Source organism: Pezoporus flaviventris, unplaced genomic scaffold (genome assembly GCF_033815535.1).
Source record: "Pezoporus flaviventris isolate CSIRO_AGI_PZ_B2104156 unplaced genomic scaffold, CSIRO_AGI_Pfla_v1 ptg000004l, whole genome shotgun sequence".
In the NCBI taxonomy this organism is placed as follows: domain Eukaryota; kingdom Metazoa; phylum Chordata; class Aves; order Psittaciformes; family Psittacidae; genus Pezoporus; species Pezoporus flaviventris.
Window position 1 is genome coordinate 1826278 of NW_026892552.1, and position 16085 is coordinate 1842362.

A 16085-nucleotide genomic window follows, 5' to 3' on the forward strand; every position below is an offset into this window, starting at 1 on the left:
TGGGGTGGATGAGGTGCTCAGCACCCATCGGGACTTTAGGAATGGGATTGGGAAGAGGGGGAGCTGCCAAACCTGCCTCTAAGCCAAGATGAGTCTTCATCTAAAGCATGCAGGCTGCAGCCAGGAGCACGGGGTCATGCTCCACTGGAGATGTGCTGGGATGTCCTTGATCATGCAGGGCCTGGGAGCAGGGCCTGGGAGCAGATCCTGGGCCATCAGCCTCCCTTGTCACAGCCCTCTCAAACCCCTCTTATGTCTTATCCCTGCCATGACCCTGCAGGGTCCTCAGCATCTGGGGTTCAAAGGGAAAAGTGATTCCTTCCTGGCTTCTGGCACTGGGATTTCCAGCAGACTGCTCTCAGAGTTGCTGCTGTCAGTGCACGAGGAGACTGTGGAGGCTCTCACCACCTCCACTCCTGGTTGCCCTCCACTAGCGAAGGGCCTGTGGGTGTTGGGGCCAAGTCCTTCTCCTGACAGGGTGCTGGGTGCTGCACCCGCGCTGCAGGTCTACATCCTTCTGCACAGTTGCCTGTTGTACATGTGCCAACACAGGTCTGCAGCCTTCAGTTGAAAAGGGAGAACAGACATGAGGTGCACTGGGATGCATGTCCCCCAACAGCGCTGGCCAGTGAGAGGCTGCAGAGATGCCAGCTCCACCAGTGCCTGTTCGTGACTGAGGCTGCAGCTTGCTTTGGGGTTTGGAGTGGCCCTTGAAGGTCTCTGCACTGGGAAGCTCAAGAGGCCACATACGGTGGCTGTAAAAGACAGTGTTAGGGCTGGGGAGACCTGAGTGGCTGGTTCCTTCATTTCTTCCCATGAAGTCAAGCTCAGGATGCCTAGTGGGGCTCCTCTGAGAGCACCTGGCTGTGGGGAGCTGCGGCTTTTCCAAAGAATGCCTGAATGACAGATGCAGTTAGCACAGGTGGGAACTTGAGGAATTTGCAGTGGTCAGGAGCTGGAGGACTTATGGAGGCCCTGGACCATGGCAGGTGCCTATCAGGAGCTGTGGGCGCCATTCCCTTTGAAAACCAGAAGAGAGGAGCATGTAGGCATGTAAAGTGTGTAACCAGGAACCAGATGTCCTCAGGCTGCAGCCTCAGTGCTAGCATGGCTGGAAAGGGAATTTGGTTCAAAGGATAGTGGGGATCATGCCCAGAAACCTGACATTCTGGGGACAATGGGGATCTGTTCCTCCCTGCAGCCATGCGGGGTGCAGGGACAGAGTCCTCTCTCCTTCCCTCCCCCCCCCGCACATCGCCCCATGGCTGCCACAGTGTCCGTACAAAGCCGGGTTTCAGAGAAGCCCACCTACCTGGTGGTTAGCAGAGTCATGTGGCTGCAGCACTTAATTAATTAAGAAGCTGATATAAACTCCAGTAAGCATATGGGGAGGATGACATCGAGGCAGAGAGCGGCAGCAGCACCCCCAGCAAGCTTGGAGAAGCAGCGAGCAGCAAGCCTCTTTGCTTGGAGAGGTCAGTGCTTACCATGGGAAGGGGCTGGGATGGGCTGGGGGCATGTGGGATGCAATACCCACAGCTGTGGGTCTCTGCTGGCAAAGGGCTGGGTGGTTTTGTCGGGATGGGGAGGCAAGGAGTGGCTGGTACAGCTCTGGGCTGCTGGAGCCAAAGCTGGAGCCCCAGTGCTGCCAAAACAAGAGGTGCTGGGTTCCATGGTAGTCCCCATCCAGGCCCATGGGCAGGGAAGGGGAAGCAAACCCTGGGGTGGTCCAAAGGAGGGTACATCTGGAGATGGTGTCCATGTCCCAGGCAGAGAGAGTTTTGTATCCAAACACTTGAATGAGTGTCAGATGTTTTGGCCACATCCCATACACATGCAGGCAGTAAAAGCACAGCACTGCAATGGCTTGTGGCTGCTGTAGGATGATGAAGGCTCCTCAGCATTCTGGGCCAGGGAGACCCTGCACTGCTGTAAAAGAACTGTGGAATCATAGGGTTTGGGTTGAAAGGGAGTTTAAAGCTCACCCAGTTCTAAACCCCTGCCATGGGCAGGGATACCTTCCACTAGAGCAGGTTGCTCCAAGCCCTGTTCAAGCTGGCCTTGAACACTGCCAGGGATGGGGCAGCCACAGCTTCTCTGGGCAACCTGTGCCAGGCCTCACTGATCCCACAGGGTATGTGGTGGCTCAGGAAACACTCTCCAGTCCACAAGAGCAAGTGGTGTGGTGGGTGTTGGCAGGGCCTGCTTGGGGGGGTGATGGTAGAAGGGTGGCAGTGGGGGCCAGGCCGGGCTGCCTGCAGGTGGGCTGACTCTGGCCAGGACCTATCTGTGTGCAGGTTGCCCCCCAGGACCATGCTGAACGTGTTGCTTCTGTGCTGCGGGCTGCTGCAGGGGGTTGTCCTCAGTGCCAACCTGGGCTGTGGGCTGCCAGAGAAGGCGAGTGGAGGGCTGGAGGGCACAGACAGAACCCGCTCCTCCAGCCTGCTGCGGAGAGTCAAGGAGGTGTCTGTGGAGCCGGCGGGTGAGTCCTCTGGTGCCCTACTCTCCCAGTTCCCCCCCCTCCTCCACAATCTGCTTGCTGGCATGGCTGGGGCCCCGAAACTGAAGTGAGGACCTGCCATCCATGGCCAGGTGCTGCAGGGGAGCCCCATAAAGCAGCACATCTTTTTCTGTCACTGACTGGTGACAGCAGTTATATAGCCTCCACTATATTGCAGTGGCTCTCACCCCCTTGCTGTCAAGCCTTTGTATCTTGCAGGAGCTCTCCCTAGGCTGGGGCTCGAGCAGGTGACCCTGGAGGTCCAAGAAGCCAATGGTAACCTCATGCAGAGAGACAGCATCCTAGAACCACAGGTAACGCTCCTTGAGCTTTCTTACAGGTACCTCAAGAAGCAGGACAGCCTTCTCAGTGCCCCTGGGGCCAGCGTGGTGTTGCCTGGGACGGGCATATCTGTTCATTGCCTGCTGGAGAGCAGTTAGGGCTGCCCAGAGCTGCAAGGGGCTCCGGCATAGAAAGGAGGGTAGTCCAAACCTGTGCCCCTGCAGTCTGTTTAATTAACCTCATGTGCACATTCTGCAGAGCAGGAGGAAACCAGGCAGTGCCTGGCTCAGACCCTGGTGCTTCTGCTTGGTGCCACCTTCATTAAAGTTGAGGCTGCACTTCAAGTTAAATGTGTTCATAGAGGCCTTGAGACATGATGGATGAGGCATGAGAGCCCCCAGGGCTCAGTCGTGATTTCCAACAGACCCAGTCCAGAGCTGAGCATGACAGAACTGGGCTGCTGGCAGCAGCAGGTTTCAGCAACCACTCTTGTCTCTTTCCCACACAGTGGTCTAACACCAACTCTTTTCCTCCTCCCTCCACCAGGCATCCTCCACAGAAGTAGAAGGTGCCGGCCGTGAGGAGCGCTCCCCCCGCCGCTGTGTCCGCCTCCTGGAGTCGTGCCTGGGCCACCAGGTCCCTTGCTGTGACCCCTGTGCCACCTGCTACTGCCGCTTCTTCAATGCCTTCTGCTACTGCAGGAAAATCAGCACCAGCTTCCCCTGTGGCAAGAACTAGTGCTTGTGCTGTGGGACTGACTGCTCCTTGCCCATGTGTGGCACATCCTGCTTTGCAGGTCTAATAAACCACCTGTTAGCAAAAGCTATTGCTGAGTGGGAATGGTTCAATGTATCTGCTTGGGAGTCTCAGGGAAGAGGGGGAGCAGCAAAGCAAGAGTACCTCTGCCCAGGTGGGCATCATGTCCACACAGACAATGTCAAGCACCTCCATGTCAAGCAAAATGAGACTGACTTTCTTTCCAGAGCCCCTGCAGGGCTTTTCCTAGTCTTTCAGGAGGGGTGCCCCAGGAAGTGACATTCCGGCTGCACTGGGAGCTTCACTTGTGTTCTTGTCCTGTCAGTAGTGCTTGTGGTGCCACCAAAATCCAGGAAATAAACTTTGTAACCAGAATGACAAGTTAGAAAGCCAACATTACTGTGGTACCAGGTGCATAGGGGATTGTTCTGCCTATCATGCACACTGAGAAGAGACATTTTACAGCTTATATATCATTATTATATGCATAGAATCATGTAATTTGCATTCAAAGAGACCTTAAAGCTCATCCACTTCCAGCCCCCTGCCACAAGCAGGGAAACCTTCCACTAGACCAGGTTGCTCCAAGCCCTGCCCAACCTGGCCTTGAACACTGCCAGGGATGGGGCAGCCACAGCTTCTCTGGGCAACCTGTGCCAGGGCCTCACCACCCTCACAGGGAAGAACTTCTGCCTAAGAGCTCATCTCAGTCTCCCCTCTGTCAGGTTAAAGCCATTCCCCATTGTCCTGTCCCTAGAGGCCCTTGTCCAAAGCCCCCCTCCAGGTTTCCTGTAGCCCCTTTAAGCACTGGAGCTGCTCTAAGGTCTCCCATAACGAGCCTTGTCTTTCCAGCCTGAACAAGCCCAGCTCTCCCAGCCTGTCTCCAAGCAGAGGTTCTTTAGCCCTCGCAGCATCTTGGTGGACTCCTCTGGGTTTGTTCTGGCAGCTCCAGGTCCTTCTTGTGTTGACGACACCAGAAGTGCACACAGTGCTCCAAGCGGGGACTCACCAGAGCAGGGTGCCCACATCTCTCATTACTCACTGCGTATCGTTCTGCATCTCCCCCACGTGTCTCTGGGGGTCATCTGGGGAGAAATACCCCCACTCATTTTACCCTTTTATGTAAACCCAGTACTTAAGGACACTGAAATGCTTGTTTAGCCTTGTTAATTAACTATGTATTCTCATTTGGGTTAATTTACAACCCTAAGAGGCTCCTTATAGCCGTTTTTTTCTTGGAACCATTAACTATCAACGCAAGGAAGGCCCACACCGATTTAAAATAAAGCAGCTGGTCCTCTTGTTTCATGCCTGCTTTACCTGGAGAGTTTTGGAAGTTTTGCCCATTACTATGTCTATATACAGTGAAATACTTGTTTAATTCGGTCTCAGTGGTGGCTTATAACCTCCAGGAACAGGGCTTGAAAAGCAAGGCTGTGTTGGGGCCGTCAGCACTACCGACCCCGGAGCTCCCACCCCACGCCATTGCTCCCAAAACCCCCACCACCGCTTCTCGCCCTGCACTGCCTCAACGGAAGGACGCACGCACTCACGCACTCACGCACGCACGCACGCACGCACGCACGCACGCACGCACGCACGCACGCACGCACGCACGCACGCACGCACGCACGCACGCACGCACGCACGCACGCACGCACGCACGCACGCACGCACGCACGCACGCACGCACGCACGCACGCACGCACGCACGCACGCACGCACGCACGCACGCACGCACGCACGCACGCACGTCATGTAATCCGCCGCCATAGTCCTGCCGCCTCTTCGCCCGTCGCCATGTCGTCTTTCCCGGAGCTGTATTTTAACGTGGATAACGGCTACTTGGAAGGCTTGGTTCGCGGTTTTAAGGCGGGAGTGCTCCGGCAAGGCGACTACGTGAACTTGGTGCAGTGTGAGAGCCTGGAGGGTGAGTTGGGGGTGTGTCTGAGGTGGGTGGGGGACACCCTCCGCCTTCATACTGAGGAGAATGGCTGTCGGGCTGAGGGGAAAGCTTAACGGAGGGGTGGTGGAACCGTGGGGAGGCGGGGTGTTGTGTGGCAGTGAGGAAAAGAGTCCATATAGGCCTTTTTGAGTTTTTTTTTTCCCTCTTCACTCTGGCTGAGCAGGCATTTGGCGCCATAGAATCATAGAATGGTTTTGGTTTGATCATCTAGTTCCAACCCACCCTTCCGTGGGCATGATACCTCACGCTAGAGGTGTCCCCCCACCGCGGCTGCTTCCTCTGAGCTCAGCTGACTCAATTTTGTGGCCTTGCGATTGTAGCAGCTGATGAAAGCTGGCAGTTTAAGGAAGCTCAAGCTCCCAGTGCTTTCTTGAGGAGGCTGTCTAGCTGTGGTGTGTTTCCTGCGGTTGTTGGGAACCTGGTTAGTTTGTCAGGCTTTGCTGAGGAGTCTTGTTTTGGGCTTTCACTTCCTAAGTGGCAGGCAGAGCAGGAAGGCTTTTTAAGGCCAGAAGCAAGATTAATGGGGTATTATAACTTAATCCCTGATACCCGTGATCAGTTTAAGGAGATTGGATCCCTTAGGAAAGTACATGTTGTTACTGAAGGGTTGCTAGTGGAAAAACTCTAGTGCAGACCTTTGTAAATTCACTGGTGAATTACACTTTACCTGTAATTTTGAGTTCTCTTTCAAGGCTAAATCTGACTTCCAGCCATCGTTTTTTATTCTAGATCAGTGTGTATAAACGTAGAGAGCTGTGAAGGTTTTGTTTAGTGATGCTTTTCATCTGTTCAGTTTGTCTTAATTAGCCAGTGCTGATCTATTCCTCTGTATCAGTGACCTGCTTGAGAGTTTTCCCTCATGGGTGCCCAGAACCTGGGTCGCAAATCATGAAGATCAAAACCAGGTCTCTCTTGAAACAGAGAGAAGCATGTATCCAGAGATGTTGGTTGTTTTGGTCAATAGGGCTATAATTATTGGATCATTCTTTCTTCTGAAAATAGTGGTTAAGATCAGCCTGATCTTAACCATTGCTGAGTGACTGAAATTTATATTAACTCTCTAGAGGGATCCTTCACCAGCAGAATCCTGGATGCAAGTTACTTGGAGCTACTTGCTCAACTGTTAAATAACAGAATGGAAACAGAATGCTGTGGTGTGCCTCAGTCTCTACCTTAAAACATATCCAGGGTGGTTTTACTTAGGACAGAAGCCCCTTTTCAGGTAGACTTTTTTGCAGCTCTTTGCTTGCAGCAGTCTCTGTCATTCTTGCTATGGAGCTCAGGGTTTGGAAGAGAGTGGTGGGAGGCATTTCTGCTCTCCTGCTAGTCGCCAGTCTCAGCATGCCCTAAATTATCACTTTATCACCTTCCCTGCGGGTAACTTCTTCTGTGGAGTCTTTCTGTACCTTACAGCTTCTCCTTAAGTATATAATTTTATTTTCCCCCTCCTTTCCTTGCCTTCTGAATGAGATTGTGTAAATTTTGCTTTCACTTGGAGTCCTGTTTTCTCCATTTGGAGTGATCATTTCGAAGTTCCCATATCAGTCACAGAATCCTAGGTTGAAAGGGACCTCAAGGATCATCTGGTCCAACCTTTCTAGGCAAAGCATGAGCTGGACTGCATGTCTAAGCATCCTGTTCAGCCCAGTCTGAAGTGTTTAGTGTTGGGGAGTCCAAAATTCTCTGCAGAGGTTATTCCAATGGCTGGCTGTTCTCATTGGGAAAAGTTTTCCTTTTGTGTCCAGTCAGAATCTCTCCAGGAGTAACTTGTGCCATCCCCACTCATACATTTGTCTTGGTATTGTTACTGCCCTGTCCTGACAGCTCCCTGATGGTGGCTGCTGCTATGCTCCTTGTCACCCTTCATTCAGAGCCTGAATGCTGTTCTAAGTTCACTGCCAGTCTCATTCCTCTTCCACTTGGCTTTCTGTGCCCCTGGAGATACCAGAAGTGACAAAGTCCCTCTACAAGACACTCTACATTGTGCTCATATAGAAGGATTTTCCTTCAAAGCAACATTGCTGTTGATCACTTACTATGTCTGTGGCCAGACCATTTCTTTCTTCTGTCCCTTTAGTTCCCATTTTCCTATTTCAGTATCTGTTTTCTGTGCTTTGCAGACTTCTAACACTTTCTCTCCCAGATGCTTGTCTGCACTAAATCCAGGCAGTAGCTAGCTTATTACCAGCCAAAATAATTACTCTGGCATAAAATAAACTTTCTGCTATTCTTTTTTGTCTTCACTGCTCCTCTTGCCTGAGTCTGGCTCTGCAGTTAGTTCAGTTCTGGAGCAAATTATCACCTTGGTCCTGAAGAACCAAGGCTGTCTGGGGGCTGGCCCTGGGAATCTGGTATCCGTCTGGTTGCTGCTGCTAGGAGGTATTGCTTCCAGGTCTGAAATGCTGCTTCCTCTTGTGTACTTGTATCGTTCTGAAAGCAAAAAGGAATTGACTTCTCTGCTTCAGGACTTGGGCTTACAGCTTAGTGCTGCTGGAAGGAGGTAATGATTTTCTGTGTGATCCTCTGCTTATCTGATCACAGAGAAACCCAGTTCAAGCTCTGGCTTCTTAATGAGCTGGAAATAGAGCCAAACAGGTGGTCAGGCAGGCTCCTGAGCTGGCTACAGAAGGGGCAGGAAAACATAAGGAGGATTGAGGGGAGGGAGTAAGAGCTGTTTTGGCTTAAGTTCTCTGTTGAAACCCTCGCCAATAATATATTTAATCCCTTCTTTTAGCTCCAAATTTTGTGATTGTTTCTCTGCCAGAAATCCTTGTGTGCCACACACCTGTGCTGGATTTTAGAATCTGCCTGGCCCTCTCTGTGGCAGCCAATTCCTGCTTCTGACACAAGGTGTCAGTGAAGGACTGGGAGCTGCTTTCTTTTGCCTCGATGCTGTGAGCATGGATTTGTGCTTGAGTGGACTCTGTCTTGGGTAGCCAAACTTACGAGTCACTCATATTTCTGCTGTCAAACAGATGGTGAGCTGTCTCCACCTTCTAAAAGCTGTGGTGGCCTGTTAGAGAGCTGGTATCATCTCTGGAGATTAAAAAGCTGTTGATGCATTTGGACAGCAGTGCTGCTTTTAAGCAGCAGAGTTCAGTCTGGGACTAGAATGTAGGTTATTTCCAGGCTTTACTGTTGGTCTGCAGTGCTCCATACTCCAAGAAGTATATGGAGCCTGAAGTGCACAGAAGCATCTTTAGAAACAGGAATTTCTTTTCCTTCAAGTCAGCATTCATGAGCCTGCTATTGCTAATGTTCTTCTTCCTTCCACACTGTTAGTATAGGAAACATTTCTTTTTGACCAGCTAGTGTTACAGATGTGATTGATACAGTGAAATCCAGCAGCAGGACATATCACATTCTACTTAGGTAATGAGGTCATGAAATGGCCAGCTGAAAAGCTGGCTGAAGCTTATTAGTGTAGGCCTTTGTTGGGAAAGGCTTTCCACAGGCTGTGTGTTTCCTCCACCAGCACCTATGTGGGTGCTAGTGCTTCCGTAGGTGCAGTTGGCCCAGCTGGGGTCTTGTGCACCTTATGGAAACAATGGTGGGATGGCTTCTTTTGTGTCTTCAGCTTAAGGTGTGTGTAGAATGAATCTTGTGCCCCTCAAGGCTCTCTCATGTTCTGCTTGTGCATCTCAGCCTGCACTTTTTTCTGTGAAAGCTCTTGGGTTTTCAGTTTGCATAACCCGAAAGTAGTGGTGTTGTGTCACGTCTGTGAAGAGCACAGCAACCATCTGAGCCCCAAAGATGTATTTGGGAGGCAAAGGCTGGCTAGGAGAAGAAAATACATGTGATTCTTTTAGATAGAAAGGATTTCCAAGACTGTGGTCCTCTCACCTCAGTTTAGTCTACAGGCCTCCATTTGTAGGATGCTTGCTAATCAGCAGTGAAATTGAAGAGCTTGAAGCACTGGACTGCCTCGCTTCACACCAGCTGGAGGGCATGGTGGTCTGCCTGAATGGTGTCCTCACACTGGAGCCCTGTTTGGTGTCAAATGCATCTGCAGGAACACATAGGGAGTGCTATGCTCTTGATACAGGGCTGGATGGTGTGAATAAACCAAGACTGGATGGGTTGGTTGATTTTGAGTCATGGAAGCGTTTCCGGGGTTGCTGTCTGTAGCCCTCCCTGCCCAGAACGGGAGTGCTGCTTTCAGTCAGCTGAGGAGTACATTACTAAAAGCTTGCTGTCTTAAATGCCTCTTCAGAGTAATGACATCTGCTTTTCCTCCACTCTCTCCTCTTCCTCTTTCTCCAGGCAAAGGAGATGAAATAATTGGAAATGTATTGAGCATGTGATTGAGCCGCTGTGAAGTGAAATCTGTCTGTCTTCTTGTTGTCTAACTACAGAGCAGTAGACACACCAGAGCAGAGGCCTGCCTGAGCAGAGCTGTGGCTTCTTGGAGGCAAGAAATGGATGTTTGGAGTGTTTCTTCTGTGCACCAGGCTTCTGCTGAGTGCAGTATGTGCTTTTGTTTTCATAGTCCCAAGGATCTTTCTTCTCCCCTGGAGGCTGCCTTTGCTTTATGGTGTTATGTGCTGAATGTTCACCACATCTCCTTTCACTGAGAGCAGGAGAGGCTGTGCTACCCTTCTCTCTTCCATTATATTGCTGTGGTCCTGGAGTTCAAGCCCAGAAAGTTTGGAGCTGGGCTTCAATTTTGGCTTAACCACATGGGCAGTGTGTCCTCTTGTATAGAGAAGTTGCATTGTTACCAGAGGTACACACTGCCTGCAAGCCTGCTTTTGACACCTCAATCCATGGTGGAGCTCATGGTGTTCTCCTGGGTGTGGGAAGAAGAGGGTAGGTCCTTTCCCATGTAGCTCCTCTGCTGTACAAGCAACTAAGGAGTGGGCACTTGATAGTCCTGAAGGGTGGCCATGCTTAGATCCATCTTGAACTCTGTGAATGGTTCAGTCTGAATCTGGAACTCGGTGGGTGTAGAAACCAGGCTGTAATGTGGTTAGGTACCTTTCGAAACCATGATAACAATGTTTTCTGTCTCCTGACATCTAAGACCCCTTTGTTGAAAGATGACCTTTGCCTGCTGGGACTGTGCTGGAGGATTGTCCCTGTCCCCAGGAGCTTTCATCTGCAGGATGAGGCCAAGCATATGGGAATGATGACACCTGAGGAGGGCTTAGACTGTTCCTGTCTTGTGAATGCTGGCTGCATGTACGGAGAGAGAGCAGTAGCTGAAAGGCTTGTCCTTCTAATCTCAATGCTTTGTCCTGCATCCTCCAGTGTAACTGCTGGCTGTGGCTGGTTAATCAGCTGTCCTGTTAAAACAAACTCAAGGAAAACATTCTTTACTGGGGGAAAGATGGCACTTCCATAGCCTGCTAAATCATGGTGGCAAGCAAACACTGTGGTCTCTGGCTTCCTGCAGGGTTCAGCAGAGGCTCTTTGCTGTTTGTTCTGGCCTCCTTTACTGGGCAGAGACACACTTCATGGCTTCTTCTAGCTAAACTTGCATGCAGCAGCTGAGGTCAGCTTCTCAGTACTAGTGCAGCTTCAGTCCTTGTTTATGTCCTGCCCCTCCTTAGAAGATGGTGGTGTCTGGATTTCCTGGCAGCCTGTTGGTACTTTCATCTTCTTGTTTTTCCTTTGCTGTCAGCTCCTGCAGTGTGAGAATGTTTTCTGTCCTGTTTCCCTTAGCTTCTGGATGATTTGCTGCCTCTCATTTAAACCACTGCACTAGGTGCTGGGCTGATGTCCTCTTGGTGTACTGGACCTGAGAGGTTACAGCTGTGACTTAGTGCAGTCTGTTTTTAGAGGGGAGAAGAAAAGGGTACATAGAGGTGAAGTTTCTTGGAGACACAGGTAGGTTAGGAGGTGTTCCTCACCTTTTGAAAGGATCAGGAGAGGGCTACCTGGTTGAGGGGCTCCTGAGGAAACAAAATCTGGATGTGCTGGGTTTGAGACTCTGATGGGGGCAACTTCAACCCCAGGAAGGGCTGGACTAGAAACATGGGCTGCTATTTGGTGGTGAGGATGTCTCAGAGAAGTGAAGAATGAGAGGCAAGATGCTGGTGGGTGGAAAGGGGCAAAGATGATGCTTCTCTGTGTTTAGCTCTGGCCTGGAGGAATTGCTCCTCCTCTGATCTGGAGGAATTGCTCCTCCTCTGTCCTAGAGGAATTGCTGCCTGACAGCAGAAGAAAATTGGTACGCCTGTACTGTGGTGTGCAACCACAGAAAAGGTCTTAAATTCTCTGGGGAATGAAGGGTCTCTGGATGCTTCTTGGGTGAGATTTCATAGAATCAGTTCCAGGAGTGTCTGAGGTGGCTTTAAACAGATCTAATGAAAAGCAGTAAGCCAAATGGTAATGACTGCAGTCTTCTGAAGGGAGATGTGGGTGACAGAGCTGAACTGCAGACTGCTGTGTGATCCCTCAGCTGCTTTACTGCCTCCAGCCTGGGATATAGCAAAAAAGATTGTAATTTTAATATATGCAGCGATGGCTCAGGGTGCTTTGGAATGAGATGTCAGGGTCAGAGCAGATAATTGTGTGAAAACATCAGTTAAGCTTTTGCAGCTTCCAAGCTGATCCCATGCCTGTGTGTGAGAAGACAGATCGGTCCTTGCCTGGAAGTGCTCAAGCCCTTAACTTGATTCAGAGCTCTGCAATGCGGTTACGGGAGGATGCTGAAGAAGGAAGGGTAGAAGTTTGAGTTGCTAGGGCCTTGGGTCGCTGTGAGTAGGGCTTAGAGAATAGGCTTTGACTGACAGATGTCTGAAAGACTGAATAATGGCTTAATTCCTTGTTATGATAAAGCAGACCTGCAGGAGAGCATAGTAGTATTACTGTGGATCTGAAGTCTCATGAAAATGTCATATGAAACGTCAAGGTGTGGTTGAATTAAAGTTCGTTTGTGCTTGTGCCTCACATATAGTCTGCTGCATCGAAACCAGAGGGCCTTATCAGAGATTTGAAAGGAGGTGGCTGTAAGTACATGTCATGGTAATTTCAGTCACTTCCCTACTTGAATACTCAGCAGAAACAGGCTGTTGTTCTGACAGGCTGTTGTGTTCTTGCATAAGGCAGCTTTCTGGGAACTATGACCTGGCCATAATTTACTAGCTTTTGCGGGGGAGGAGAGAGAACAAAAGTGTTGTGGTAATTCAGACACTCCCATGCCAAATGCTGCCTCAAATCTGTTTCTTAAAGTCTGTGAACTGCTTGGAAAAATGCCGAAACAAGCAAACATACCTCTCAGAAGCAGTTGCTGCATTGAGGCTGTGCACTGATGCTACCCAGCATCTGGAGGAGCCCATCAGCTCCTGGGCTCTAGGTCCAGGTCTCTCTGGGCTCTAGGTGCAGGTCTCTCTTCTTTTCAGCAGGCAGAAGACTTCCAGTCAGCATCTTGTCGACATGCAGCGTGTGGGATCCCTGGCAGCTGCTGCTGCCGAGGTGTTGCAGTTGCTGCTAGAGGCCAACTCCAGCTCAGTCTGAACTTGTGTTAGAAAATAGGAACTTGAGCTTGTGGAGAGCTTGGGGCTTGCTCAGCAGTGGGTCTACTTATTAGTCACTGTGCTACTGGGACAGCTCTTCTGGCAGGGGATTTGTGAGACCGTGGGATTAGTTTGTTCTTAACTGTGAAGCCTGACATGTGAATAGCCCTATTAAAACCTCCCAAACCCTCTTGGCTGAGGCTCAGTGATGGGCTTGAGGAGGACAGGCTCACTTAAGTCAGTTGTACACCATGGGATGCATTGAGTCAGGGTTTATAAATCCGGTCAGATTTTTGGAAAATCTATTCTGTTCTGTCTGCTTGGATGCTAAGAGACTTCAGAAGACTTCAGTTTGTGTCTGGCTTTCCAAGTGTTATATAAACATGGCCCTTATTCCAGTTGCAACATAATGTTATGCTGAATCTTGTGCCGTGGAGCTGGCGGGGCAACCCCCTCATCAAGCAGGACAAAATGCTCTGGGAGCTTGCTCGAAGCTCTTGAGGGAGAAGCTGCAAGGCACAGCATGCAGCCTGTGTGACTCTGGTCTCCATGACATGCAGCTCTGACTTCTGGAAGTGGATGGTATGGCAAACTCTACTTTTTGTGTCACTTGCAGCCTCAAAAGGAAGAGCAGAGTTGCAGGTCATGGTGACACCAAAAGGAACAGATGGTTTTGGGCTAGTAGAATTGGAGTTGAGGAGATGGCTAGAAACTTTGGAAGCTTCCCCACCGAAGTAAGAGCTAGGTAGGATATGCAATAGCTGCTTCCTCTCCAAGGGCCTGTATAGCTGCAAAACAGCATTGCATGCCTTTCTGGGAAGGCTTAGTTTTCGTTAAAGCTCTGCACAATTGCAGAGAACTGCAAGAAGGAGGTATGTGGATGTAGCTACTGCTGTCCGCTGGGCCTTCCCTTGCAGTCTGATTTTATGGGTGCAGTACTCTTACCATGATCGTTTCTCTCACATTCACTGAGCAGCTGCTGAATTTTGTTCCATGCTTTCTCCAGCCTCCTCTAAAAGCAAACAAGTAAAGCCCTGATCTGAGAGTGGAACTTAATTTCCATTTGGACTCCAAAGCTTCTCATCCAAGACCTGTCAGAAGAGGGACTGAAACTTCTCAAGTGTTTGACTTTGTGGCAAGGTTCATGTTGAAAACTCCATTGTCTGAGTTATCCAGACAATGTTTTCCCACCTCAGAAGTGTGAGCGTAAGTTGGCAATGTTTTGGTAGAGCAAAACACAGCTGTTTAGCTGCAGCATAGTCTGGGGAACAGAGATCTACTTTAAGTTTCTGCTTTGCTTCAGCTGGGATGTGTGTTGGGCAAGTAACTCTTTGCTGCATCCAGGCTTCCTTAGTAAGAGTACCACCAAACTCTCCTGTAAACCACAGAAATAGTGCTCGGTTTCTGCCATGTTTCTAAGTCGCTGGCCTTTTCCTCTCTCTGTAACCACCATGTTTCCTGTGACACTTAGCAGTGGTAATGTCTTGGTAACTAAAAAGTGCTGGGTCAACAACATATTTAATAGACCTCCTTGGAAATAACCAGAAGAGTTAAAGTCAGCTTGAAGGCTGTTTGACCCCTAGGGCTGAGGACAGTGTCTTGCTGTACAGTCCAAGCTCAGTCTGGAGCCCAGTGTGGAGGATGCTCTCCAGCTCGTGCCTGTAGCTGGGTGGAATGTCAAAAGATCAAACTCCTCAAGCTAGGCTGAGTCCTTGCTTTGACCTCAGTACTGTGGTTGCTTGTGCTGTAATGCTGAGGACTCAATGATTCAGTGGAGGGGAAGGGCAGCCTCAGTGCTGCTCTTTCACAGAAACCAGGGAGAAATGGCTTTTCTTTTTTTTTTTTTCTTGTTTTCTCTGGACTGTGTGTTCACATCTGGTTTAACTAAACTCTTCCAGCTACTCTCCTTTCCCCATAAAGGTCTTGAATCCCTTGGAGGGTGCTTGTCTAACTGGCCCTCCGAGGTAGAGTTGAAGGAAGATGAACATTATGTACCAGTGCAACTAGCAGAGCTTTGTAGGATTGTATGATGTTCCTCAGTTCTGGATTCAGTTTTTCCATGGAGACACTTAAATGCTTTTGGCTCAAATAGGGCTTTTATCTTGACAGAGCTCAGCATGTTGTAGTTGATTGTTGGCCAGGACTGGAGCTTGGTTGGGCACCTGACCTACAGCAAGGGTAAGGGAGGAAACAAAGGTTCCCTCTACTACAAACTGGAGGAGGGGAAGGCTTCTAAGCATGTTCCTTGTCTTGGTTTTGGCTGGGATAGAGTTAATTTTCTTCTAGTAGCTGGTCCAGTGCTGTTTTGAATTTAGGATGAGCATAACATACCAGTGTTCTAGCTGTTGCTAAGTACTGCTTATTCTAAATCAAGGACTTTTCAGTCTTTCATGGTTTGCCAGTGGGGGGGGGGGGGGAGGAGGGGCACAAGAAGCCAGACAGGAGCACAGCCAGGACAGCTAACCTGAACTATTCAAAGGCGTATTCCACACCAAAGCATGTCATGACCAGTGTAGAAACTACGGGGAGCTGGCTGGAAACCTTCTCTTCTCCAGGCTGAACAAGCCCATCTCTCCCAGCCTGTCTTCAGAGCAAAGGTGCTCCAGCCCTCACAGCATCTTCATGGCCCTCCTCTGGACTCGCTCTAACTGGTCTGCCTGTTTTATCATTTCAAGGTTGCTGTTTGTGTATTTTTGGCTTTGAAAGCTTTTCCAGTGCCACCCATCACTAGTATCTGAGGGAACTTGCTTGTGGATGCAGATAGGTTCTTGGTTGTGATTGCTTCAGAGAAGCCTGCAACCAGAGCCCTTGGGGCTAGAGAAAGTGCTTAAGTTGTTGGTTTTTAAAATTATTTTCTAGGAAGTATTTGCTAGAAATCTAGAACCTCCCATCTTTATCAAGCACAGTGGCCAGCTACATGCTCCATTGCACAGTGCCACAGTTACCTCTTTAAGATGGGACAAAGCTGGTATTGTGAAACACTGATCTCCTCCTGTGTTTGGGTTGTCCCTGATAAAACTAAGCACAGATAAAAACATATGATTTAATGTGGGTTTTTTCTAGGTGATCTTTTTTCAGAGAAGAGAATGCCCAGAGAAGGGCTGAGCAACAGCTTTCTTGG

General features: G+C 49.8%; 2 protein-coding genes across 2 annotated transcripts in view; both read left to right on the forward strand.

Moving 5' to 3' along the window:
• Nucleotides 1–2296: 2296 nt before the first annotated feature.
• On the forward strand, nucleotides 2297–3596 carry AGRP (agouti related neuropeptide). The gene is made up of 3 exons (XM_061445296.1): nucleotides 2297–2482; nucleotides 2720–2814; nucleotides 3329–3596. The coding sequence occupies exons 1-3, from the start codon at nucleotides 2314–2316 to the stop codon at nucleotides 3518–3520; spliced, it is 456 nt and encodes a 151-aa protein (XP_061301280.1). The 5' UTR covers nucleotides 2297–2313; the 3' UTR covers nucleotides 3521–3596.
• Nucleotides 3597–5286: 1690 nt separating this feature from the next.
• Nucleotides 5287–16085, forward strand: part of ATP6V0D1 (ATPase H+ transporting V0 subunit d1) — a 37966-nt gene continuing 27167 nt past the window's right edge. The window contains exon 1 of the mRNA XM_061445471.1: nucleotides 5287–5468. Within this exon, the coding sequence (XP_061301455.1) occupies nucleotides 5339–5468 (130 nt within the window). The 5' untranslated portion in view covers nucleotides 5287–5338. The remainder of the gene's footprint in view (nucleotides 5469–16085) is intronic.